Genomic DNA, 26,096 nt, shown 5'->3' with positions numbered 1-26,096 from the left:
AGTTTACTTCTTACTCACTATGATCATCATTCATAATTTTCCCCCAGTAATTAAGGTTAGGATATGTATTTTTTTATTCCAATCCCTTCTTCTTTTGCAGCATTTAAATAACCTTTATCAGATTTGATGGTTTTGTTACAGACTTTTGCTTTTCTTTCACAATTGTGGGAATTAACTTGTGTTAAAATTTACAAAACAGTGATGTCGTGTTTTTTTGACAAGGACCCAAGCACAGAGAGACTTGATGAATTTAAGAATCTTATGATTTAATAAAGAAATTTGCAGACTTGCACAGAGATGGTAAAATTATGATGACTGATAACGGAGATGAAGACAACAGATGATGAGGACAGGAAGGAACAGGGGTTTAAATGCACCAAAGAGACATCCAGAGGGAACTCTGTACAACTGGAGACATTTAAGGATGCAGGGACTGACAGAGACAGGGTCTCAGCGTGACGAGTAAAGATTATCTTGCCTGGCTGAGCAGCTCTCTGGGTGCTCAGCACCCCCCAAAGCTCTGATCCTAGAATCGCCCCTGCCTGCAATCATATTTTTTTTCTTGCAACTTTAATTGCCGTGCAAGTCAACCCCCAATAATTACTTATTAAAAAACTATTATTATAAGGATAAGCACTCTTGAGTGTTTTCAATTTTTCCTTAAATGATATCCTGCCACTCACCCACTTTGATTTGTTAATAGTATTGTCCTGTCTTACAGAGAGCTGCCCTCCTCCTTCAGGGGCTCACATGGAAAGATTGTGTATAGATTGGAGGCAAATCTGAGCCACTCAGTGAGAAAAGACAGCAAAGCAAAGGCAGAGTTCACTCTCATCCACAAAGGAAACCTTGATGGAGAGCTTATGGTACCCTTACAAACTGCTATATGTTACACTCCTGAATTAACACTGCATGTACATAAATTGTGATTTTCTTCTCAGACTCTGCAGCAAAATATGACTGATAAGAAGATGAACCTCTTCACATCAGGATCAGTGGCCATGGATGTAAGCATTCCAAAAACAGCCTTCCTCCAAGGTAATTATGACTTGCTCGCAATCTCACATTACTGAAATATACATTCACTCCACAGGGAATCTTTTTATGACTGAAGATAGACTATGATGACAGATAAGGCATGTAGTGCACATGTTGGTTAAATGTGAAATGTGTTATATTTTTGCAGAAATATAGAAAATCTTAAAACCTTTGCGAACTCATTCCTGCAAAGATCAAACAGATGATGACACAGCTTAAACTCTTAAAAGTTTGCAGTACTGAAATCCACAGCTCCACAGCTTTGTATGCAGCATAACATCAATGTAATTATATTGTAGGACAGAACTTTAACCTGATGTTGTTGTTTTTCCAGGAGAAGACATAAAGGTCATGGCTTCAGTTCAGAACAAATCCTCTCGTGACATTAAACTCAAGTACTGTCTCTACAGAAAGAACAGCTACTTTGCAAATAAGAAAAGGAAACTTGAAACAAAAGACATCCTGAAAGAGGAGGGTGAAGCCATCCCACAGTCAGTCACCAGACAGTCACCAAGATCATCACCGTCCCTTCCACCGAGACCGCCTCAGTCCTAAACTGCAACATCATCAAATTAGAGAACAGACTCCGGGTGAATAGGCCTATTTCATCTTCCTGAAAGTATTTCCCAGGCCTTGTTAATATCTTTATTTAATCAAGTATGCATTACGAGTCTAATAAGCACTGACTCTTTCTAGGTCCATCTGGATGTGAAGTATGCTTCAGACCCAGAGATCAAGTTCCCCATAATCATCCTGCCTGCTTTAGAGGGGTCTGATAAGCAGCAGTCATCTGACTATTCAGCCAGTGGATTTGAAGCATCTCCAAACTCTGACTTTCCAGAAGGGACAAGCTTTCTACAAAATCCAGCTGCCCCTGGAGTTGATGGCTTACCACCTTCCTGTGAGACATATGACATGTACCCCTCCCTGAACAGTTCAGACAGAAAGTCCTAGAAGCTCGGCTACAGATTTGGAGGGTACTGGGCTCTTTTTATTTTTGATTCTGATTTAAATATTCTGAATAGCTCAAGGAAGTAACACGATGTGTTACAGAGATGATATGAAATCTATAAAAAAATCACTGTATATAGCCACTTATAAAAACATTTATTCCAGACATTACTTAGTGCCTCAGAGAAAATGTATATTTTCATTTATTTTATCAGTGTGATGATAGAAGATTTCCATGACCGAGGCGTATTTTGATACATTTTTAACAGATGGATTTTTAAATATCAAATCTTTGCCACTCAGTGCATAAATATCTTTATTGCTGTAGAGTAGAACAGGGCCAGCAGGAGCAGATTCTGTGAATCCATAAAATACACTCATTGAATATATTTAATTATAATTATAATATTTTTAATATTAGTTCGTTTTAAGTTTTAAAAAAGATGTAGTCAGGCTTATTTGAGCTTTTTTTTTGTGATCTAATGTTTTGTTGGGAAGCACTGTGTGATGTTTATCTTGAAAGGTACTATTGAAGTAATCCTTTTATTTGGTCTACAGCATTAATACACAGAGCTAATTTGTTCTAAATATATGGATTTATAAATTTCACTTTATATGCTGCGGTATATTGATGCTGATGGGTATTGAGGTTTAAGAAAAAATGTGTTTGTACTGTTCTTCAAGTACTGTTTATGGGAAACTGATAAATAGCCCATAACAATAATCCTAATGCTGAGATTGTTTCTGAGACATCCACATGTCCACAGCAAATATACTGAGCCCCACAAATGGGCCCTAGTGTATTACCAGTGTGGAATAAAAAAAATGTGCATGTAAAAGGAATGTGTATGTAAACAGGTATATGTATTATGAAATCCTTTGAGTGATGGATAAGACTAAAAAAGGCTTTTACAAATGCACTCCTTTAACCAAACACTTTGAAGCTCTGCTCTGGGATGTCTTCATACGACTGTGTCCGGACAGACTTTGCTAACAGCAGCACCACATCTGTGCCAGATACAAACTCAGACCTGGTGTATAACACTTCAATAAAAAAACAAAACAAACGAATGTGTCAAAACTTGAGATATGAGCTGTGCGGGGCTTCCAAAAAAAGGCAACAAGTCACGGAGTCTGAGCCTTGTAGCTGGAGTGGCTAATGAATAGAAACCTGACTGGCCAACAGGTGTGCATGAGAACACAATGGGCCAGATTTGGCCAATGGGCTACGACCACAGAATAATGAGGACTTTTTATGTAACTTTACCTTTAGACACACTGGTATATGGATGCACTCTCCTTTAAGTAAACACTCAACATTTCCAGTGTTTAACCACATGTTTAACTCCATGATCCATGCAAGTCACACCTTATTGTCCATAATGCTATTTGCGCCTACACACACTAGTACGAGGTTAGTGTTTCATAATTTCATTTATAGAAGAACCATGCCTACACATTTTATTTACACAAGATTTAATTACTCTAGCAGACATTTACAATGTTTCTTATCAATAAACATGAATATTTTAGGGCCCTGTGGTTTAATTATTATCAAAACTCTGTGTACTTGCACCTACAAACCCTCCTCATGACACATAAAACCTCTCTCCTCATGCTTATCTGGCATTTACTGTACTTGCAGCTTTGAACAGTGTACTATGTCAAGTAGTGTTAAGAACTTTACAGTGGGATACAATCCCCTAAACAAAAGCAACACTTTCAGTAGTGGTGATTATCTCATGGGACAAGTTACATTTGAATTAACTAATGAGTGTGAAGTACAGTCACTCTTTGTAAAGCTGAAGGGAAAAGCTCAAGTGTCATGGACTGAAAATTATGGGAAAACTATTGTGACTTACCAAAGCAAAGAGAAGTACTTCAGCATCAAGCAGTTTGTCATTCAGGAATCTATGGGTAAGCTAATGTCTTTCAATTTAGCACAATGCTGTAATCATTTTAAATCGTGGTATGTTTAATTAATCTGCTACTGTTAACAGAAAAGCTTTTATTTGAATGATCATTTATACAAAAAATGCCTTTTAACTAGTAAGGTTAGTACAATCTTGACCAGCTGATGGCAGCAATAATAGCAGGAATAACATTATCCTGCTCTTCTCTTTCTGTAATTTTCTCTCTTCTTCAGAACTATTTGCAAACCTGCTATTTCAATGAGCAGCCCTTCTAAAAACAGTCACAGAGACAAATTTACAAACCTTCCTTTAATCAGACATAAAAAAAAACATGCTATCTGACTAATTCATTGTTCCTTAGGCAAAAATGATCTTTCCCCTGGCTGCCATGTCTACCCATTCACCTTTCAGATTCCAGTGCAGTGAGTTTTCTTCTGAACAAAATTATTTCCATTGGTGTTCCATATAAACATATTCAAACATGTTTCTTTATTTTCTGTAACAATATCCTTTCATTTAAGTTTCATTGCACCTTTTGTTGCCACATCTTACAGAGACCTGCCGTCCTCCTTCAAGGGCTCATGTGGAAAGATTTTGTACACAGTCGAGGCAAATCTGAACCGGTCGATGAGAATGGACAGCAAAGCGAAGGCAGAGTTTACCCTCATCCAAAAGACAAACCATGATCCAGTGATGATGGTACCCTTACATTGTTGTTGAACAAATACACACATGCACACACAGATTTTCTAAAATTCACCCTTTTTTTATGTTAGAGCCCACAGCAAAATATGATTGATAAGAAAATGAAGCTCTTCTCAACGGGATCTGTGGCCAATGGATGTAAGCATTGCAAAAACAGGCTTCTGCCAAGGTAATTTAAACCATTACTGAACCACACAGTCAATCTGCACGTCATTCTAATAGTGGATTACAGTAGAAAATGGCAATAGAACACATTGAAATTCATCTATAGCTGAAACATGTGCAGCTCAAGGTCAATTTGCTCATGGAACACATTTATGGTCTAAAGATAAGATGATATCTAATGTAGGTCACAGGCCATGGAAGTAAAGACTGGGAACTAAATGTGATGTAAATACTTCACTCCTAAACGCATACCAGGAAATGTCCAAATGTAATCTTGGTACATGACCTCAAACCGTCCTCTCCTTGTAGTACTGCTGTCAAACTTTAAACTCATATAATTAAATGCATTTGTCTTCTGTGCGGAATTAATGCAAGTCATTGATTTTGTAATAGTGACACTCGCAACTTAAAAGTTTCATATTTCTGTAACCAGTTTTTTGATTATTTGTAAATTCATGGCAAACAGAGCGTAACGCTCATGTATAACCTGTTATTGTTGTTTTTCCAGGAGAAGGCATAAGGGTCATGGCTTCAATTCAGAACAAGTCCTCTCGTGACATTAAGCCCAAGTACTGTCTGTACAGGAAATACAGCTACTTTGCAAATAAGAAAAGGAAAGTTGAAACAAAAGACATCCTGAAGGAGGAGGGTGAAGCCATCCCACACTCGGCAGGTCAGACTGTCACCAGGATCATCACCGTACCTTCCACCGTGACCACCTCAATCCTAAACTGCAACATCATCAAAGTAGAGTGTAGACTCCGGGTGGGTAAGCCTATCTATCTTCACTTTTATGTTGTTCTGCATCAATGGGGTTGCATGGTAATGTTGACTCTTTTTCCACCACAGGTCTATCTGGATGTGAAGTATGCTTCAGACCCAGAAGTCAAGTTCCACATAGTCATCCTGCCTGCTTTAGAGGGGTCTGATAATCAGCAGTCATCTGACTTTTTGACCAGTGAATTTGACCAATTTCCAAATCCTTACATGTCAGGAGGGATGAGCTTTCTACAAAATCCAGCTGCCCCTGAACCTTCTGCTCCACCACCTTCCTATGAGACATATGGGATGTACCCCTCTTTCACAGGTTTAGATAGAAAGCCCTAGAATCTGTAGTGCAGATGTAGTTTTTATTGCTATTTTTTATAATAGCAATTAATTAAGAGCAAGAATAAGAGAATAAGAGTAAGAATAATTGGTAATAGGTTGATTTACAGCTTGATATTCTGGTTTAATTTCAGTCGTTGACCATATTTGTTCCCTTTAAATGTGTAATAGCAGGAATAAAAAAATATTTAATAAATAATCCTCTCATTCCAGAGATTATATATTGTCCACATTAATTATTTTTAATCCATCTGACAACAGAAGACTCACATTTGTGATCTCTGAACTATGACCAGCAACAAGATGCTGTTGACCAATCATGTCTCTGAACACTAAATGTTTGCATTATTTTCCCACTGAGGAAATGCAAGTCACATTACAGGTGTGCTGGAAATAGAACAGTGGACAGTCCTGCACTTTGCTTTTCTGTATAGCCTACTACCATGAAGTATCTAGGAAAATCTTAAGATAAGACCTTGATTAAATGTTTTTGTAGTAACGGGTGGTGTTATTATATTTTTTAACAAATAACTGAGCAGACAGTTGAACACAACAATCTGCAGTGGCTAGTTCCTATACTACGATTAATAAAAATCATACGCACATTTTCTCATGCTTCATCCCTTTTTTCTCAACATACTGTAGTGTCTTTATGGTTAAATGAGTTTTACTTGTGGTATTTTAGCATGATAGAATTTCATCAGCCTGAAACAGTCTGGCTTCCTTAAAAAGCTGTGCTTGCCTCAGAGCAGTTAAAGAAACACCAACGTAAAGTTTAATGCTGCTTGAAGTTATTGTTCCTAAGTTTCCAAGCTTTCTGTTGATTCTGCACTTCATGGTGTTAATTTGTGCTGGGTCATTCTCATAGATATAATGCCACATGTGACATGGCTCATTGTCTTTAATAACTACTGGTAGCAAAACCTGTTAGTTGTGCTCTGCTGCTCACCTTTTTAATTTTTTTTTAAAGAAATTTATTAATACCTGACTTTCTTTTTTTTTGTTTTGGTTCTTTGATTTTGCATTCTTGGTTGAAAGACTCAGAGCGCACATTAGCAGTCATCTAGATCTAGATAGAATAAATTAGGGTGCTTATGTAACAGTCAAGAGCGCAGGGCAAACTAAACCCTTTTGTCTCATTTGGGTGTGAAAGTTCAGGTCACTGAGGAAATTCATTTACGAGCCTAATTACTTAAGAAAATACAATTTTATATGTATGTATGTATGTATGTATGTATATATAAATATATAAATATATATATATATATAATTTTATTATCTCTCTCTCTATATATATATGTATATATATATATATATAAACAGAGGCGGAGCCAGACATTTGAAACACCCGGGGCTTAGCCCAAAAGGGTGGTATGTATGTGGGATTTTTTATTTTTTTTTGGGGGGGGGGGGAGGTAGAAATGACTGAAAGATTAATTGGCTCTGTTTTGAGTTTTGTTCAAAAAAGAATGACTTCATATAGGGAAAGATATATATCACATGTGCAGGACACCTGAAACTAGTTTTTTAATTAAGCAGCAAGGAAGAACAAGGTCAGGGCTGTATCAGGACACGAGGACTAAACCCCAATTCAACCAGACCCAGAACTGATCCAGAATTAAAACAGGACTACAACAGTTCAAAATCAGGACTACTTGGGACTTAACCAAGACAGAACAAGAATCAGAACTAGATGATAGTAGCACTAAAAATCATCATAGACCTGCACTACATTTATTTTTTAATTTTACCAAAGTCCACTATTTAGATTGAGAAAAGTTTATATTATTATTTAGCCTTGTTGTGCAAACAAGCCTGCATGACTTAATAAATATAGAATCTGAAAAATAACAAACCTAAAAAGAAACACTAGGTACGAGATACATGAGGACCTATGATACGGTGATACTTTTGCTAAACGACCATTTGGCTAACATGTGTGTCTCACCTGCTCTTGTTCCACCTCTGTTCTGTCCTCATTCTCCTCTCTCTCCCTCTTTGTGCTGACAATCATCAAATATACAGATATTTACAAACTCTTCAGATCAAAACACAAACACTTTTTTAATTGCAACATCAAATCAGACTAAATGTTTATTTTTTTAGATTGATAAATATAAAAACATATTTGTTAACTTTAAGAGTAAAGAGAGAAACTATCTGTATTTCTTAATTGCAAATGGCACCAAATTGTATTCAAACTTGAGCCACACTTATGGAGCTCCACAGTTATTTTCCTGGTGTTTTGGTTGACATCTCTTGATTTTCCCATGTTACAGAAACAGTCTCTGTGTTTTGCCTTATATGCATCCACAGCTGTGCCACCAATTTACTCACATGGACTCTACTAACCTATCAGAAGCTTCTTCAGCTCAGAATGGAATCCTCTGGAGTTTTCTTATTAATTAACAATAAACTTAGTGTATATGTACTCCTAAATTTGATGAAAGTGATAATAAATAGACAGATCTCTCTCTCTTTATTCTGACATTTAACTAATTCAAAATTATATTTCAATATTTATCTAAAGCAAAAGTTTACTCTAAATTGATGTTGTACAGTAAAAATGTTTTATGTTTTCTCCCTAAAGTGTATGTAAATATCTGGTTACAAATGTGAATATCCTGCTGTGTACTGAAATCCCTCTTGTTTTGCATAGAAATATACTGAACAACATACAAAGCATAATATATAAAATAACATTTACCTGAGTTTTTTCTTTGAAAGAAGCCTCTAATGTCCATTCTTATATTTCAGTACATAACTGAAACCGATTTAGTCGGGGAGGGTAAGAACTGAAAATATGAAATAAACACACGTAAGCTAAGACTCTCTAAAAAAATAGCATTTGTTCGGCTTTTCATTTCGCCATTTGTTGATTCACTTGAAGAGCAAGTAACGTAATATTGGTCAAGTGATCAATTTGATATCAATCTTTCGTGATGCACCGTCATATTTACATTATTTGTACGGTAGGAATGATTTGCTTTGGTACCTGGTCAATAGTGATGGGTCGTTCGTGAACGAAATGGCTCTTAGAGCCGCCTCTTTGACGTGAACGACGCGAGCCGGCTCCTTATCGCGAGCCATCACATGTTTTTTTCCCCCCTTTCTCTCAACCTCTCTCTAGCACTTTTTTTCGCTTCACTCCGCACGCGAGCTGTGTGCTTTACGCTGGGAAGAGGGGGGAGGGGCGGTAGTTACACTCAGCACAGGAACAGAGCCAGAGGGAGAGAAAGAGAGCCAGGGACAACAATGTCACATTAGAAAGGTATAGTAATCATCCACAACTATTTTCAGTTGCAGATGATAAAGGATTCAGAAAGTTTATTCATGCAGGTCCATATGACAGAGAATATGCATGTTCTTTTAGTTTTCATATTTTAATTCATATTTAATTGTGTTGTTTTACTTTAAATTTGTAAAAGGAAAAAGCTGAAAATTTAATTAGTTAAAAGTTGAAATGTGAATAGTAGATTTTTGTATTATATGATTTATTTATTACATTTTATGTGGAGTGAATAAATAAAAGTATATTTACGGTGGCCCCTAGAGACAAAGCACGTACAAACTTCAAATCACGTACGAACTCTGAAGCACGTACAAACTCAGAAGCACATAAAAACTCAAAACACGTACAAAAGACAACAGAAGTGCTCCAGGATGCTAGGTGCAGTGTTGAGCTTTTGTTACCTAGTGGCTACACAAGCCAGCAAGTACCAACGACCGGATTTGGTGTGTGGTAGTAACAGGTAAATGAACATTGTTTTTAAATTATTTGAATATATATGAGTGCCTGTGTATAAATACACAAACAATACACATATGCTTTCATGCTTTCAATTGTGTAATTTAAGTGATCTAGTAGCTCTGCTTTGGAAGTTCAGTTCATGCTAGAAATGTGTTTTGGAGTTTGTATGTGTTTTGTCTCTAGGGGCCACCGCATATATTTATATATAAACATATATAAATAAAACCACTTTTTCTTACGTTAGTAATTCCTTTTGTGCATAATTTTATATTATTGTTAACAATAAATAAATTAAAGCAACAAAACAACCTGAAGAGCCGGTTCGGAGCCGAGAGACCCGGCTCTTTGTAGTGAGCCAAACCGAAAGAGCCGGGTCTCTAAAAAGAGCCGGAAATCCCATCACTACTGGTCAAACTTAAGCTCTCCTTAGTATGGCTGGCTCTGTTTCTCCAACAGCGCACTTACAGGCAGCAGCTGCCCCGCCCTCTCGCTCAGTCGCTTAGTGCCTGAGCTCGGATCATACCAATATCAGGGGGGATTCACGCACAGTCGTAAATTCCCACAGTGTGCACTATGTGCTTCGAAAATTGTGTGTACTTTTTGTTTTATACAGTTGTCAGCCAGGCATCTAACTATGAAAAAATTACACTCCAAAAGACCCCGGGCTTCTGACAAAACAACCCGGGCTTAAGCCCAGTAAGCCACCCTCACGCTCCGCCCCTGCATATATATATATATATATATATATATATATATATATATATATATATATATTCTCCAATATAAGAAAAAAATGCAAACAATAGCAAACTTATTCATTGCAGGTCTGGATAGGCTCCTCCTGACCCATTGGACCCCTGGGCAGTCAGTCCCACTTTCCCCCACACTGCTACTACGCCCCTGCATGTCACTGTGTGTCACCATATAAGTGACTAATTGGGTGCACGCATTATTGGATAAATGAAATCAGAGATACAGCGGAAGGCGAAGCCGCGGTAATGTAAGACCTCCTTCAGGATCGGGACACACCTACCGCATATCTCAGTCTGTCGGTTGTTACTCTGGTGTCCTTGGAACGTTTCCTAGTGCGTTACTACAAATTATGCTGTCCACAATCAAGAGATTAGAAGTAATCTATAACTCTATCAATGACAGCAACACTTTTACTAATGGTGATGTCATTTATGGGGAAGTCAGGCTGGAAGCGGAGAAAGACTTCCAGATAGAGTCCCTGCTCATTAAATTCAAAGGGAAAGCTGAGGTTTTGTGGACCGAGAGGCACGGACAAACCACGCATGTATACCACGCCAAAGACAAATACTTCAGCGTTAGAAGTTACTTCATCAGAGACAAAAACAGCAAAAGTAAGTTTGCTTTTCATTCTGCGCTGCGTGCACGGAGGAGCCTGCTTAAGTTAGAAAAAAACAAACAAAAAACTAAAAAGAACAACCAAAAACTAAATTATTTGTGTTCAGTTTATAGTTTTAAAGAATTTAGCAAACAAATAAATTCAGCTTAAGGACTAAAGTCAACGCAGTGGAAGGAAATGTTAGCATCAGGCGTTGTTTATGTTGGGTGAGCGGTGAGGGGGGGGAGACTAATTCCTGCTGCACAACAACTGCTCAACCGCCGATCTCTTATGCTGCTGCTCTGTGGCTTCAGCCTAATCTAAATCTGCTTGAACTACTGAACATTTTGAAAGTTATTTTCTGTGTAATGCTGGGCTTACACTTAGGGTTGCCAACTCCCTGAAAAATAAATAAGGGACACCTCGTGGCCAGGGCCGGGCGACCCAGTTGTCTTCACCCTTCCCAGTGTGGTGAATTTTCTAGCTCTTTTTTTGTGTGTGAAATTATTTTTTTTAACCATTTGACTTGAATTTGATTTAAGTAGATGTGTATTCTTTGTGATATGAACACATGTGAAACAAATGATCATTTAGCCATTTATTTTTAGCTCAAAATGACAACATTAACACAATAAAACAGGTCTCTTTCTTAAACAGAAGCCTGTCATGCTTAACTTTTGAGAATATAAGTAAATCTTTCTTTAAAAGAACTCTGTCCTGCTTAACTTAAAATAATAGAAAACAATAGAAAGAAAAACATTCTTGTAACAGTGCACATTTAGTGCATTTAGTACAATTGGCTTCAGTTGAGGTATTATTTCAGCTTTTCTAATGCTAATCAGCTGCTCCTGTTTGTAAACCCGCTTGTTCCCATGATTACGCATCTTAACTCATCATCATTATTCATCTATGTATTACTTTTATGTATTAGTCATCTATTTGTTGTAATCATCTATCCTTGCAGTTGTTTATTACACAAAATAAATTATATTATCACACTTCTGGCCACATAGCGCTGATATTCACTGCACATGCCCATATTAACTTTTTCCAGCCAGGTGTTTTCCTTTTCCCATTCTTCCCTTTCTCTGAGGGGAACAAACATTGCTGCTCTAATGCTGGGCTTACACTGTGCGGTTTTAGGCCCATTTTGAGCCGATTTTTGAGTGATCTTCATCGTGCATCGTGTAGTATACGTGGGGTAACGAGAAGCGATTAACACCTCACGACCAGCTCCCGATCATCAATCGCTCGTGAGGGTCTCATCACAGCCGCTCACACTGCTCGCGCGCAAACACGTAAACGTTGGTGTAAAAGATGGAGCAGCACGGCTGTGCAGCGTGTGATCTGGACACAAGCGATGGAGGCACAACTTGTAGAACTTTTCAAAGCTCATCCGAGCCTTTTCGATGTGGCATCACAAAATTATCACGACCACAACAACCGTGAAAATAGTTGGATTTACACTGCTGCTCAGTCACAGCTGCCCGATCAATGTTTTTCATTAGCAATTTAGCAAAGTTGATGGTGGTGGTGTGTCTGTGTGAGTGAAAGACAGAGAGGGAGAGCGAGCGACAGATTTTCTGTTATAACCTTCATTTTATGTGAGCACTCAGGTCGCATCAGAGCATCGGGCGGTATAGTGTGAGACCCTGCATCGTGACCTATGAACTTCTAACCCCTGCGAGTCAATCGTACAGTTTGAGCAGGAGCTGAATCGCGCGACTGAAAAAATCGCACAGTGTAAGCCCAGCATAACATGCAGCAAAGTTTCTTCCTGTAGAAATGAATTTTCAGCCCATCGCTGCTGTTCGTCAGTGATTATACCAGTCAGAACACATATACAACTAAAGCACCAGATCACCAGTTTTTACATGGATTCTGTACTAACAGTGAAAATATGATTAATCAAATCGAAGTAAAAGATTAGAGTTAAAATGATGATTCAGAGCATGATTTGCCTGCATTTCTCAGTGTAAACTTCTAAATTGAGAGTTTTAGTTTTAGACATTTTAATCCATCTCTTACTATATAACTCAAGAAATTAACAGACACTCAGAGATTACAATCATGATTTTCAGGTTTTTGCCCAGCCTAAAATAACACAGTAAGGTTGACAGATTGCGTTGCTTTCTGCTTGATTTTTCTCTTCAGAGGACGACAGACAGACACTAGTGACCGACAACTTACAAACATGTGAGTATTTGACCGTCCTCTCTCAGCCTGTAGTGGTGCTTGATTGTGTTTTTACTGAAATATATTTGTGTGCTGTCTGTGTTTGAGCTTTTATTTCATTCAGCTATAGCTTGAGTCACTTGTTGAATGCTGAGACTGCACGTCCGGTGTTGTGTTCACGCTGTCAGTCTGTCACTTTTACACCTTCTGTGGTGTCATCTTCTGCAAAGCTGGATTAAATAACTCTGGCAGATGTCAGGCTGTCTGTTCATTGAAACATGGGCAAACTCTTTGTGCTAAATAAACTCCAGTTAATATGAAAAATAAATGGCCATATCTTTATCTGGTATATAATTGTAATATTTTCAACACACTGAAACTTCATGTCTTGTCATTGTGGCTCGTAAATGCAATCCTGCTGCAGGATTACACTTAGTCGCAGTGTAGTGAGAGCCAGAGTGCTTTTTAATCACTGATGTCTAATTACAAGCATAAAAAACCCTAAACACATTAGCTAAGTGATGCAAACATGCGTTTTTGTTCCCTCAGACATCCGTTGAGCTTGAGGAGTTTTTTGTTCTTTTCCAGCTCTTGTGTTTGTAATCCCTAAATATTTGACTTAAACAGGAAGCCAAATCAAACTCACCCCAGCATCCCTTTACAACGGCCTGCTTCGTAATTGTAGGAGTTGTAACTTAAACACACATCTGAACAATTCTTCTTAAATTTGTATTTATCTTTTACATTTTTTTTACTATTTGTTTTTTTTTCTTTTTTTTTAGACAGCAGCGTTGTTGCCCCAGGAATCCATGTCTACCCATTCAGCTTTCAGTTCCCCTTCCAGTAAGAAACATTTCTTTAAATGGTTGCAGTGTTAGTAAGAACAAACAGACAACCTCGTGTTTTGTTACTGCTGTGGTTCCAGAAAAGTAAGTGAACACACTGAGGTTGTGTATACATTAAAGCAACATTGTCAAAGGAGCTTGCAAAGAAAAGCGTCTGGACTTCTTTAAGTTGCTTGAAGACGTTTCACCTCTCATCCGAGAAGCTTCTTCAGTTCTAAGGTCAAATGGTGGAGAGTCCCAGATATAAACCTAGTGGGAGTGACCCCCCACAGAGGGACAAAAGGACCCTCTGATGATCCTCTAATCGCCTGGGCCAAGGTGGGAAACTGGGCGTGGGTCCCAATCAGCCAGAGTTTCGGGTGTGTTCATTTTGAAACCTGGCCCCACCTTATCATGCAAATTCCTGAGGTCAGATGGCCCAGGATGTGAGTGGGCGTTAAGGCGTCTGGGAAGGGATCTCAAAACTGGATTATAGATGGCAGAGAGTTGGTGTCGTAAACCCCCGCCTCTGTTCAAAGATGGTCGCTCACAGTGGACATAGATGGCTTCTTTCACTCCTCTTTCAAACCATCTGTCCTCTCTGTCCAAAATGTGAACATTGGCATCCTCGAAAGAGTGTCCTTTATCCTTAAGATGCAGATGGACTGCTGAGTCTTGTCCTGTGGAGGTGGCTCTTCTGTGTTGTGCCATGCGCTTGTGAAGTGGCTGTTTGGTCTCTCCAATGTAGAGGTCTGAGCATTCCTCGCTGCACTGTACAGCATACACCACATTGTTAAGTTTGTGTTTTGGCGTTTTGTCTTTCGGGTGAACCAGTTTCTGTCTGAGCGTGTTGCTGGGTCTGAAATGCACTGGGATGTCATGCTTGGAGAAAACTCTCCTGAGTTTCTCTGATACACCGGCTACATAGGGGATGACAATGTTGTTGCGTCTGTCCTTCTTATCCTCCCTCGCTGGTGTCTGGTCTTCTTTTCTGTGCCTCTTTGCTGACTTTAGGGGGTCCAGGGGGTCCTTTTGTCCCTCTGTGGGGGGTCACTCCCACTAGGTTTATATCTGGGACTCTCCACCATTTGACCTTAGAACTGAAGAAGCTTCTCGGATGAGAGGTGAAACGTCTTCAAGCAACTTAAAGAAGTCCAGACGCTTTTCTTTGCAAGCTCCTTTGACTACGATGACCTGGATGACTGAGAACCTTCACAGACATTAAAGCAACATTAATATACTGAAGTTTTAGATACGTACATGTATGAATGTGGGCAGATAACCACCAGTAATTTTATCATTAATTGATTCGTGACTTGGTGAATGTATCAAGTCTGAATTCTGAGCTTGAGTTGATTCAGATATTTGAACACTCACGGGTCCATAACTCCCTAAACATTCACGGCACAGCTGTAAATCCAAGGATTCGCCTGATTTCACCGCCAGCTGGAATGTCGCTGGCAGTGCATAAAGGGAGTGTTCTAAAACATGTAAAAAGTGTCAGCATAGCGTTAGCTTGAGCCAGTTGTGTTTGCAAACTGGAAGAACATCAGAACATATTTTATTTATTTAGTGCTGAAAAACCGTTAATCCCAAAGGGCTTCACTCGTAATTGTTCTGTTTATGGCTGCTGTATTGTTTATTTTGATATAAAACATTTTATTAAGTCATTTAGAAAATGTGAAAAGCTGTGTGTATTTTACAAGAAAGTGATCAACTCATCGCAGTTCTGTGGGCTTTGGTGTTTGTTCAATAGGGATTTACCCTCCTCCTTCAAAGGTGCTGATGGTAAAATTGTGTACTCGCTGGAAGCCGTGCTGAGCAGATCAATGAGGATGAACACGAAACGTTCAACTATGGTCAACTTTGTGTCAACGACAAATGTGAACAGTATATCTTGGTTACAGGTATGTGTGTTATCTCATTTGCAGTCATTCCAACAAAGTTGGCACAACCACAGAACAAACAAACAAAAAACAAGGGGTGAGTGGGCGGCAATAACCTGTTTAGACCTGCTTGGACATGTATTGAGCAACTTGTTTCAGTATTTGCATTCAGAGTGCTCACCTTGTGAAAACACTGGTTTTAAAGGCACCAAACATAGTCTTACTGGAAAGGGCCACTGGCTTAGCTTTGAGATCAATGTGGCTGAAGTCTATTAAAGTTAATATATCTCTGCTTTTGGGAGAATTTAAGTGCATTTGTGCTAGAGCAGGGCGATATGACCAAAAATATTTATCACGATATACATTTGAAAATTTGCAATAACGATAAAACTGACGATATAATTGACACTAGACAAAATACTTTACAACTCCACAACTTTATTAGTGCAAAATAAACAAACAAACATTAATTTATTCTCACTTGAACAAGCAACTGTTTGTTATGTGTTTTAAAGTTATATAAAAATTTAACAGTGCAAATACAAATTCCTTGCTGACAGTTTAACCAAAAGGCATTTCCAGTGGAAACTGGCCGACATATCCTCAGCATAACCGTGTATAATATCCACAAAACCTAAAAAGAGATTATACACAATACAGTAATATTATGTTGAAGCGCAGTACGTATCACTCCGCGAGGCTCCTGCCTACGATAGCCGTAATGCTCCGACAATCCATCAAGCGATGCGGGTTCGTAGCTTAGCAAAGTCGTACTAAAACATTTGACAGATTTTCGAGCGCCGTGTACGACATAAAATCGTTTCGAGGTCAGTAAACACAACCAGAATTCATACATAAGACCCACTGGATTATAAGGGGTACTGTCGATTTTCAGAAAAATCAAAGAATTGATTTTAAGTGTGCCGTATTTTCCAAAAAACACGGTAATAACGACGGCCCGCTAGCATGCCCTACCAAAAATAGTGTTTTGTTGAGTATCTGACGGACGAAAGCTAAACCAGTTCCACACCACTGAAGTTGCAGCATTTTTACAAACCAATTCTGGTTCATCCGTTTCATTCAACGATCCGCTTTCACCCTTCTCATTCTGCGTCGGCGCCGTATGCGTATGAAAACAAAGGCACTGCGCATGCGTCTTTTACCCATATTTTATCGCGATATTTAATTTTCTTATCGTTGCCCAACATTATACCGGTATTACCGTGAACAGTATGATATGGCCCAGCCCTAATTTGTGCTACATTCTTGTTTTTCTTTCAGACACCGCTGCATGACTCTAAGGATAAGAAAATGAACATTTTTACCTCAGGAAGTGTAGCCATGGATGTTAATCTTGAAAAAATGGGCTTCCGACAAGGTGAGAGGCCTGCAGGTGATTCTGACATGTATTTGTTTAAAGAAAAGGTCAGGTTTGACTTTTCCGCTCGGTATTGCAGGAGAAGGATTAAAAGTTGTGGCCTTCATTAAGAACAGTTCATCTCGTGAGATCAAGCCCAAGTACTGTTTGTACAGAAAGCACAGTTTCTTTGCAAGAGGGAAGAGAAGGGTCCATACTAAAGACCTCTTGAAAGAGGTGGGAGACGCCATCCCTCCATCTGCAGAAGAAGCCGTCACAAGGGTCATCACCATTCCCCGTGACGTGGAGCCCTCGATCCTCAACTGCAACATCATCAAAGCTGAGCACAGACTCAGGGTAAGCAGCTTGAAAAATGTTTGCTGGAAACACCAGTAAATCTTAAAACTGTATTAATCGTTTCAATACAAGTTAGTTATTCCACAATACTGTCCAAAATTATTGATCCACAAAAGGATTTCTTTAAGTAGTCTTCAGAAATAGCTTTTTATTTTTTTTATTTTTTTATTTTAAGCTCTTCTTTGGAGGTCGGCTTCCTTTTCTTCTGTTCTCCATTAACATGATTCCACACTGCTTTTGTAATGTTGAAGTTCAGGCTCCAGGTAGGCCAATCCATACTAATGGCGTTGTTTGTGATCAAATGAAAAATGAAGCAATCCAATCAGGAAGCCAAGGAGGTACAGGACTTTTTCCTCTTTCTGTCTTTGTTTGCATCAATATAATCTTGCTTCCCTGTTTAGTTGTGCCTCTCTTCCCGTTTTATTTTGGTTATTATTTCTCTCTGTGTCCTCTGTGGGTTTTACTTCCTTTGTCTCATTATTTGGTTTCAGCTGTACTTCTGCCCTCATCACATTCTGTCTGCCAGTCTGTAACTTGAACTGCTTTATTGTCACACTGGAGATCAGTCACCAGATCAGCTAACAGCCCAGATCTAAGTTGTGCTAACTTAAAATGGTTCAAGAAGGAATGCTCTGTTCCTCGAAAGAAAATGCATTTCATTTTACTTTGGTGAGAACTTGTTAACTTGTTTTTTGAAATTCTGTAGTAGAAATGCACACATTAAACAAAAAGGAAAAAAGATACTTTCTAGATAGAATGTAAATTTAAATGGAAAACTGGTTCTTTGCTACGCTCTTTTTTTTTTTTTTTTTTTTTTTTTTTTTCCCCTGGTGTGAGTAGGCACTGGTTCATTCCTTGAGTTACCTAGCTTTCCTTTTCATGCATTAATTATTCATAGCTCAGTGTTAAGCATTTCAGCAAACAAAAAACATTCATCCTTTATTCCTCTTAAAAGGATTCAACTAAAAATGAATGGGGGGGAAAAAAAGACAGCCAGCATCAAAAAAAGGAAACTGAAAGACTTTAAGAAAACCTGACAAACTATTTCTCAAGACTACTTTAGAAATTACAAGAAAGGAACCGGTGGGTGGTTCAAGACTTTTGCACATTATTGCATGTAAACTCCAAACCAAAAGTTCATTTGAGGGGCTTTACTGCTAAAATCCTAGCAAAGAATATAGAAAAGATCTGTAATGTAACTGATCACATCAATGTTGATGTGATCAGAAAAAATAAGCAAGATGGTATGAATGTTGTGAGCAATAGCGCAGCAGAGCGCTATTTGAAGCTCTCTGTCGGTTCTTTATTTTATGCAATGAAAGACTTTTGTGTAAAGCTGCTGAAAGCGTTTGAACACAATTGTCACGCTTTGTTCATTTGTTTGAGGAAAGTGTTTGCTTTGCACGCATGTGAACACAGTATTGTATAGAGCATAGTGGAAAACTGTCGGCACATAGGTTGTCTTTATAGAGCAAAGCTCCAGTGTCTGCCATGGTTTATTGACTCATTTTACTGAAAAGCAATAATGTAAACAAAAGACTTATGTGACATAAGAACCTACTAGTAGTAACTGAGGACAGCAGTTATATTTGTGTTAATGGGTAACATCTGCAGCTCAAAACCAACATAACCTGTGTGAAAGGGTTGAGCTACAAAATGATCAAACTTTTAATTAATACTAAAATAAGCATAAGCTGAGATACATGAAGTCCGTAACCAAAGAAAAGGCTGATAGATTTTACCTGTTGAACATGTTCTTAAAAACAGAGGATTGGTTCAATTCTGCAAATATTGAGTAACTTTAAACAATCTAACGTGTTTTACAGGTGTACCTTGACGTAAAATATGCTTCAGATCCAGAGATCAAGTTTCCTGTAGCCATCCTGCCAGCCTTCCAGGCCTATCCTGCAGTGCCACCACACTATCCCGCTGCTGCTGCTACCCCCTTTGGATTCAACCCGAACCCGAACCCTCCAGTGTGGGGTTTTGAGCCACAACAACCAATAGCAGCTCCCCAACCGTCAGATCCCCCTCCTCCTTATGGAGCATATGCAATGTACCCTCCATTGCCAGATTTTGAGAATAAATCCTAGCAACAGGTCTGACCAGATGTTTTGCCAGGAAATGGTGTGAAAACACCGAGAAGCATACTGTGGTCATTAAGAGCCACTCTAGTGTTCACCAAGCACTTCTGTGGCTATAGACTATACCAAATCCCTATAGTGTGTGTTTAACTGCCTCATATAGGAGTATCCGCTCCTGATTGTTTCTTTTTTATTTAACACTTGATATCTTAAGTGCCTGCGTGTTACAGACAGACGACTGAATAAAAGGGACAAAATGTAAAACATTGCATTTATCACAGGAACAAGTAATGCTGTTTGACTGGTTTGTTTTACACCTAAAAGCCTTTCTGAAAAGTAAAGAGAAAAATATTTTCCATTCACTGGTTAACAACATTACAACATCAAGTTGGTGTTGGGTGGATTAAATCTTTGAAATGAAGTTTTGTATGATAATAAACTTTTTTTAAGGCAATAAACCTCTTTGGTTTTTGGATTTATTTACTTATTTTTGGTTTGTTTTTTGTGGCGTAACACAAAACATGAAGCTGACATAACTAGACATCTTTTACTTTGAGTTAATTGCTTTCAATTTATGGGGCCATCAAAATATTGACTGCAACATTTTTCTTCCTGGTATTTTTTTAGGTTTTGCCAGTGTTTCCAGATTAATTTTGACTATTTAGACAGTTGACAATTTCTGGTAAGATGGGTCATTAACACTAACTTACCTAGCATGTGTTTCCTCAGGAAAAGTTGATACCTTTCTTTTTGTATTATTTCTTAACCTACTGTGAATATTATAGTGATGTTAGTGACAATAACAAAGAATAATTTTTTTTAATGTTCTTTGTGGAACTTCCCCTAAATTTATGCTATCAAAATATATGAAAAGATGTCTCCTAAGCCTTGGTAATCTCCCCCCCCCCCCAAAAGGCCCTTTTGTCATCTCTCTGAAAAAGGGGGTCTATTGTTAAGGTTACTTCTCATCACTTCTGCTTAGGATTTCAAAGGGTTAAACATGGCATGTAATGGGCATCAAGTGGAAGATTTACTGTAGGTGTGGTGAAATATATCATGTGATGCAGCCAGCATGTGCCAGTCACACCTACAATAAAAAATAAATAAAGAGAAACAAGGTGGTATTTTTCACTGCCCCAATATGTGGTTGTGAAGAGACCATGCTGGTTATCCAGAGAGTGTGTGTGTCTTGACTGTCTCAAATCATTCATAATGTAATCTCATGTTAAACTCCGTCGAGTTTCCATAGCTGAAAATCTTTTAGTGGTACTGCTTTGAGAGGGTGTATGATACAAGAAAAACTGGTTTCACAACATTTGCATACTTGAAAGCAGATATAACCGGCAGAGAGTGGCTGCGCTGGGCACAACTGGCTTGAGTTTTCTCTTGGTTTTTGCAACAGATTTTTGTTTTCCCCCACTTTTTGTCATCAATTGAAAATGACCATTAAAAAATTCTCAATCGAATACGATGCCATCAACAGCAAAAACACCTTCACGAATGGAGATATCATTAATGGAAGAATCATTGTGGAGGTGTCTGGTGAAACCAAAATCCAATCGCTGATTTTTAGAGGACAAGGGAGAGCGAAGGTATGCTGGAGTGAGCATTACGGACAAGATCAAACCCACGTTTACTGGGCTACTGAGAAATATTATGACATCAAACAAGATATCTTGAGAGAATCAAGACGCGATGGTGATGTATTGAATTAACACAGTTGCTGACATGTGATACACTGTTCCTTGTTTAACAGACTGTTCAAAACAACACCTACTTCTTTTCCAGGCACTGAAGTCATTGGAAAAGGAAGACACGTGTATCCTTTTTCGTTCAGGATTCCTGATGGGTACCTCTTCTTGTCTTAATCAGAGGTTTAGATTCCCATTCTGCTTCTTTGTGGGTCATTTGAATGTTTTTGTATTGTATTTTACAGAATACTGCCATCAACCTATAAAGGAGCCCATGGAAAAATTGTTCATAAGGTAAAAGCAGAGCTGAAACAATCAATGAAGATTACAAAAAAAACTAAGGCCCACTTCACTTTTGTGTCCAAGACACACATGGGTATTCCTGGACTTCTGGTAAGAAACCATTAACCCTAAAAAGCAACGATTAAATTTCATAACTGATAGTGTTCAGGCAGACGAGATCATTACCTTAAAGCACATTTATAATGTGGGGGTCTGCTTTTTAGGAACCTCAGTATACTCATAAGGATAAATCTGTTTTGGGCTCTGGAAAGGTTTCAGTAGATGTTCATACCACTCAGATGGGATACATGCAAGGTAATTATCTTTACTTGGCTTACTGCCTTTCAGTATTCAGTTTCTGCCCTCTCCCTTATTTTAATTTTTTATTTTTTGGAAAGTGACTATAAGTTTGGTTGAGTCAAGAGCTTTTTACTCCTTAGACTCCTTCCCTAAGGAAGCATCATTTAAAAATACTGCTTTATTTCATCCCAGCTCCCAGCTACTTAAAGTGCTTGTAAACAGGAAACCAGTGTGCATGATTCAGTGAGGGGTGTTTCTGTGGAACTGATCCTTTGATTATTGAAAGGAAGTTATAGCTGATTGAGTACTAAGCTAAAAGTTGTTGTTGTAGTTTTGTTTTTATGAGTACGAACCGAGCTGTATGATGCTGACGTGCTGTTTTTGGCAACATCTAGGGGGGTACATTTGGCAAGCTAAATTATCAACCACTGTACGCTAGACTTACAAGGAAGGTAAAGACAAAAAGTTGAAAAGTCTAATAATCATTTAAGATAGAAAAAAGGTTGCATTTGGCGCCTTTTGTGCCAGGAACATTAAGTCATGTAAGAATAAAACTCTCCAGACTCTTTTGTGCCTTATTTTGTGTCATATGAATTTGGAGGAAAATGGCATAATGGCTGTGTTACACTGAGATGGATTTTGTTTTATATAGTTTCATGTTGTTGCTTTTTTGGGAGGATGACTCTTGATGGTATATGCCCAGATAATTTGGCCTCTGGATCACCCGACTTTAGCCAACTGCATAAAAGCATCCTGAACTCCTGTAGAGAGATATTATGTAGATGTCAGGAAATGTCTTTCTATGCTTGGCAATGATTTATACAGGATAACTTTCTGTACTTTACAGGCGAAGCTCTCGTGGTCACAGTTGAAATCAACAACAACTCGAGTCGCACAGTGAAGCCCAAATTCATACTGTATCAGAAACACAGTTTCTTTGCCCAGGGCCACAGGAAAGTTTACACACATGCCATCCTTAAGGATAAGGCTGAGGCTGTTGAAGCATCTTCTGGCAGAAAAACCGTGACCAAGGTGATCACCATCCCTGGAGACCTACCCCCCTCCATCTTGAACAGCCACATCATCAACCTGGAGTACAGGCTGAAGGTAAACAACTTGTAGAGCTGTCCTTTTGTTTGTGTACTTGAGTACTGTTTAAGTAATATAACTAATGGTAGGAAGCTTGTCTTTGTTTCTGTATATGCCATTTAAAAGGTTTTATTTGGGCTGCTAGTTGGTTAGTGGCACCTCTTTTCTGTCACAGGTGACTGTAACAAATCATTTTTATGGAAAACTGTTAAACTGCATTTCTCCTTCCTCATTTTAACGTTCACAAAAGGAAATAAAATAAAGGATGTAAGTACTCAGAGGAACTAATGGAAGAAAACAAAGATTGAGAAGCTTGGATTAAAACGTGAGAGCCCTCTAGTGACAAAACATGGCAACAACAAAGCCCTGCTGAAATCAATAATTCCTGAACAAAAAAATCTTAAACAATTCTGTTTGTGTGTTATTTTGTTTGCACAGGTCCAACTGAATATCAAATGTTCTATTGATCCAAAGCTCAAACTTCCTATAGTTATCATGCCTGCGGTGGTGAAACAACCACATCCTTCTGCTGGCATTGGATTTGACACTTTTAGGAACCCAGAAAAAACATCCTGGGGAACTACACCCCAGCAAACACCACCCCAGCAAACACCACCCCAACTTACAGATCTTCCACCTCACTACGGAGCACATGCGATGTACCCCACTACCACTCTTGATGATTATAAGACTGCACTTTGAAAATCTCCCTTGAGAGAGAACATTTAAGCCTTAAACACAGACTTGACACAAATGATTGAATACATTCAGAAAAGCAGACTGGTGTGCTGTTAAAGCTACCAAGCACCTATTGTTTGTTCCTTCATACCCCAAACTGTGAAGATGACATCAATTGAGGCAATAAATCAGAAAATGCTGGTTTTCATATTAGCAGTTGTTATCTTCTAACTCCTAACAGATTTTAATTTACTTTCCTATTTAAACTGTAAGATTGTATACATTTAATATCTGTGTAAATAATATATTTACAAGAGTTTGTCAGATTTGTATTGTTGATTGTCATTTATGCTTAGAAATATCTACTCATATATGCTTAGAGTTTTATAATCAATGTCATGTTGGTAGAGGTTTGATCCTTAGTAGTCTGTGGAGACTCTGTGTGCCTCCCAGAGCACTCTGTAGCACAAAGAACTTTGCCTACTTGTGTCTTGCTTTTGCTGTGTAGTAAATTGTCTTGAACGTTCCAGCGAATAGGTTTAAGCTGTGTTACTATATTTTTCTAATAAAACATCATATTTGAAATGCAAAACTAACATCTTGTGTTTGTGGCTGGTGATTCCAGTTTAATGTGAACCCTTATATTCTACTCATCATATGACACATCCTAATGTAATGCTTCTTCTAAAACCTTAGAGTCCATTTGGGCAATTTGGACACGACAACCATTAACTGATGTATAAAAGTATGTGCTCCAAGGTTCACGTTGGGGCCTATGGGGTCAGGAGTAAATTTGATATAGTCACTGTCTTTGGCAAATAAATTCAATTTAACACCATTTACCATTTACTGTTTGTACAGAAAGCACAGTTTCTTTGCAAGAAGAGAAGGGTCCATACTAAAGACCTCTTGAAAGAGGTGGGAGACGCCATCCCTCCATCTGCAGAAGAAACTGTCACAAGGGTCATCACCATTCCCCGTGATGTGGAGCCCTCAATCTTCAACTGCAACATCATCAAAGCTGAGCACAGACTCAGGGTAAGCAGCTTGAAAAATGTTTGCTAGAAACTGCAGTGAGTCTTAAAACTGTATTAGTTGGTTATTCCACCTTACTGTCCAAAATTATAGACTAGGGCTGGGTATCGTCACTGATTTCTAGAATCTATTCGATTCCAATTCACAAGGTCGTGATTCGATTCAATCCACAATTCGATCGATTCAGCATGAATCGGGGAAATTTTGCCTCAGACAGTCAGAAATATTATAATTCTGATCATTTATCAGTACATATCCATATTTTTATATCTATAAAAAGAAATCTGACACTTGTGAAACTTTATCAGAGGTGCAAGCAACAGTAGACTTGTGCGTAAGCGAACGAATAATGCAGAAAACAAACCTTTTTATCGTCCATCCATCCATCCATCCATCCATCCATTTTCTTCCGCTTATCCAGGGCCGGGTCGTGGGGGCAGCAGCCCAAATAGAGAAGCCCAGACCTACCTCTCCCCCAGCCACCTCCTCCAGTTTATCTGGGGGAAGACCAAGGCGTTCCCAGGCCAGCCGAGAGATATAATCTCTCCAGTGTGTCCTGGGTCTGCCCCGGGGGCTCCTCCCGGTGGGACATGCCCGGAAAACCTCGTGCAGGAGGCGCCCAGGGGGCATCCTTGTCATATGCCTGAACCACCTCAACTGGCTCCTTTCGATGTGGAGGAGCAGCGGCTCTACTCTGAGCCCCTCCCGAATGGCCGAACTTCTCACCCTATCTCTAAGGGAGAGGCCAGCCACCCTTCGGAGGAAGCCCATTTCTACCGCTTGTATTCGCGATCTCGTTCTTTCGGTCACTACCCACAGCTCGTGGCCATAGGTGAGGGTAGGGGCGTAGATCGACCAGTAAATTGAGAGCTTTGCTTTTACACTCAGCTCTCTCTTCACCACAACAGACCGGTACAGCGTCCGCATCACTGCAGCTGCTGCACAAATCGTCTGTCGATCTCCCGCTCCCTTCTCCCATCACTCGTGAACAAGACCCCGAGATACTTAAACGCCACTTGGGGCAGGGTCTCGTCCCTGACCCGGAGTGGGCACTCCACCCTTTCCCGGCTGAGGACTGTGGAGCAGGGAAATTATTTTACTGTTATTGTTAAATAATTATTATCAGTACCATTGCATTGATAATATAATCTGCAGTATGATCATTGCTTTAACAATGTAACAGATAGCTTTAAGATGGCCTTAAGATGTTTATGATGATGTTAACTTTGTATTCCAGGTGCAGTTATAACTATTTTATACATATTGCATATCTGTGCTTATTTGAGTTGATGTTCAGGTTCTTTAAAGGTCTTAAGCTTCACTGACGTGACTGTTCAGGTGATACATGCTGAGGGAAAAC

At 38.9% G+C, this 26,096-nt stretch overlaps 3 protein-coding genes and 1 pseudogene across 5 annotated transcripts; all 4 read left to right on the top strand.

Moving 5' to 3' along the window:
* Nucleotides 1-327: 327 nt before the first annotated feature.
* Nucleotides 328-1,992, top strand: LOC146657321 (arrestin domain-containing protein 3-like; annotated as a pseudogene).
* Nucleotides 1,993-4,724: 2,732 nt separating this feature from the next.
* Nucleotides 4,725-6,435, top strand: LOC146657320 (arrestin domain-containing protein 3-like). The gene is made up of 3 exons (XM_085426945.1): nucleotides 4,725-4,776; nucleotides 5,281-5,537; nucleotides 5,622-6,435. The coding sequence occupies exons 1-3, from the start codon at nucleotides 4,740-4,742 to the stop codon at nucleotides 5,877-5,879; spliced, it is 552 nt and encodes a 183-aa protein (XP_085283071.1). The 5' UTR covers nucleotides 4,725-4,739; the 3' UTR covers nucleotides 5,880-6,435.
* A 4,100-nt stretch (nucleotides 6,436-10,535) lies between these two features.
* Nucleotides 10,536-20,110, top strand: LOC146657319 (arrestin domain-containing protein 3-like). Of its 2 annotated transcripts, XM_085425316.1 has the most exons (7): nucleotides 10,538-10,994; nucleotides 13,133-13,174; nucleotides 13,936-13,996; nucleotides 15,734-15,884; nucleotides 17,145-17,241; nucleotides 17,321-17,577; nucleotides 19,404-20,110. In XM_085425316.1, exons 1-7 carry the CDS (start codon nucleotides 10,733-10,735, stop codon nucleotides 19,668-19,670), a joined length of 1,137 nt encoding a protein of 378 aa, XP_085281442.1. In that variant the 5' UTR covers nucleotides 10,538-10,732; the 3' UTR covers nucleotides 19,671-20,110. The 2 variants fall into 2 exon arrangements, with proteins under 2 accessions (XP_085281443.1, XP_085281442.1); XM_085425317.1 differs by lacking the exon at nucleotides 13,133-13,174 and having other exon boundaries at nucleotides 10,536-10,994.
* Nucleotides 20,111-21,021: 911 nt separating this feature from the next.
* Nucleotides 21,022-26,096, top strand: LOC146657318 (arrestin domain-containing protein 3-like). 2 transcript variants are annotated; one of them, XM_085426944.1, is made up of 6 exons: nucleotides 21,022-21,359; nucleotides 21,450-21,510; nucleotides 21,598-21,745; nucleotides 21,859-21,949; nucleotides 22,782-23,041; nucleotides 24,563-26,096. In XM_085426944.1, the coding sequence occupies exons 1-6, from the start codon at nucleotides 21,101-21,103 to the stop codon at nucleotides 24,764-24,766; spliced, it is 1,023 nt and encodes a 340-aa protein (XP_085283070.1). In that variant the 5' UTR covers nucleotides 21,022-21,100; the 3' UTR covers nucleotides 24,767-26,096. The 2 variants fall into 2 exon arrangements, with proteins under 2 accessions (XP_085283070.1, XP_085283069.1); XM_085426943.1 differs by lacking the exon at nucleotides 24,563-26,096 and adding an exon at nucleotides 23,462-24,225.

Source organism: Rhamphochromis longiceps, linkage group LG12, assembly GCF_057381845.1.
Source record: "Rhamphochromis longiceps isolate RC_006_pf linkage group LG12, R_longiceps_female_GT1.1, whole genome shotgun sequence".
In the NCBI taxonomy this organism is placed as follows: domain Eukaryota; kingdom Metazoa; phylum Chordata; class Actinopteri; order Cichliformes; family Cichlidae; genus Rhamphochromis; species Rhamphochromis longiceps.
The sequence above is the reverse complement of the archived record's forward strand: the minus strand, read 5'-3'. Positions and strand labels throughout refer to the sequence as shown.

Excerpts from the sequence above, each read along its gene's own strand:
- LOC146657320 (XM_085426945.1), top strand. The coding sequence starts at position 4,740 with ATGGATGTAAGCATTGCAAAAACAGGCTTCTGCCAAG. Across the intron at positions 4,777-5,280 it reads AAAAACAGGCTTCTGCCAAG|GAGAAGGCATAAGGGTCATG; the intron begins GTAATTTAAACC and ends TTGTTTTTCCAG. Across the intron at positions 5,538-5,621 it reads AAGTAGAGTGTAGACTCCGG|GTCTATCTGGATGTGAAGTA; the intron begins GTGGGTAAGCCT and ends TTTCCACCACAG.
- LOC146657319 (XM_085425316.1), top strand. The coding sequence starts at position 10,733 with ATGCTGTCCACAATCAAGAGATTAGAAGTAATCTATAACTCTATCAAT. Across the intron at positions 15,885-17,144 it reads ACAGTATATCTTGGTTACAG|ACACCGCTGCATGACTCTAA; the intron begins GTATGTGTGTTA and ends TTTTTCTTTCAG. Across the intron at positions 17,578-19,403 it reads AAGCTGAGCACAGACTCAGG|GTGTACCTTGACGTAAAATA; the intron begins GTAAGCAGCTTG and ends CGTGTTTTACAG.
- LOC146657318 (XM_085426943.1), top strand. The coding sequence starts at position 21,101 with ATGACCATTAAAAAATTCTCAATCGAATACGATGCCATCAACAGCAAA. Across the intron at positions 21,511-21,597 it reads TCGTTCAGGATTCCTGATGG|AATACTGCCATCAACCTATA; the intron begins GTACCTCTTCTT and ends TGTATTTTACAG. Across the intron at positions 21,746-21,858 it reads TGGGTATTCCTGGACTTCTG|GAACCTCAGTATACTCATAA; the intron begins GTAAGAAACCAT and ends TCTGCTTTTTAG.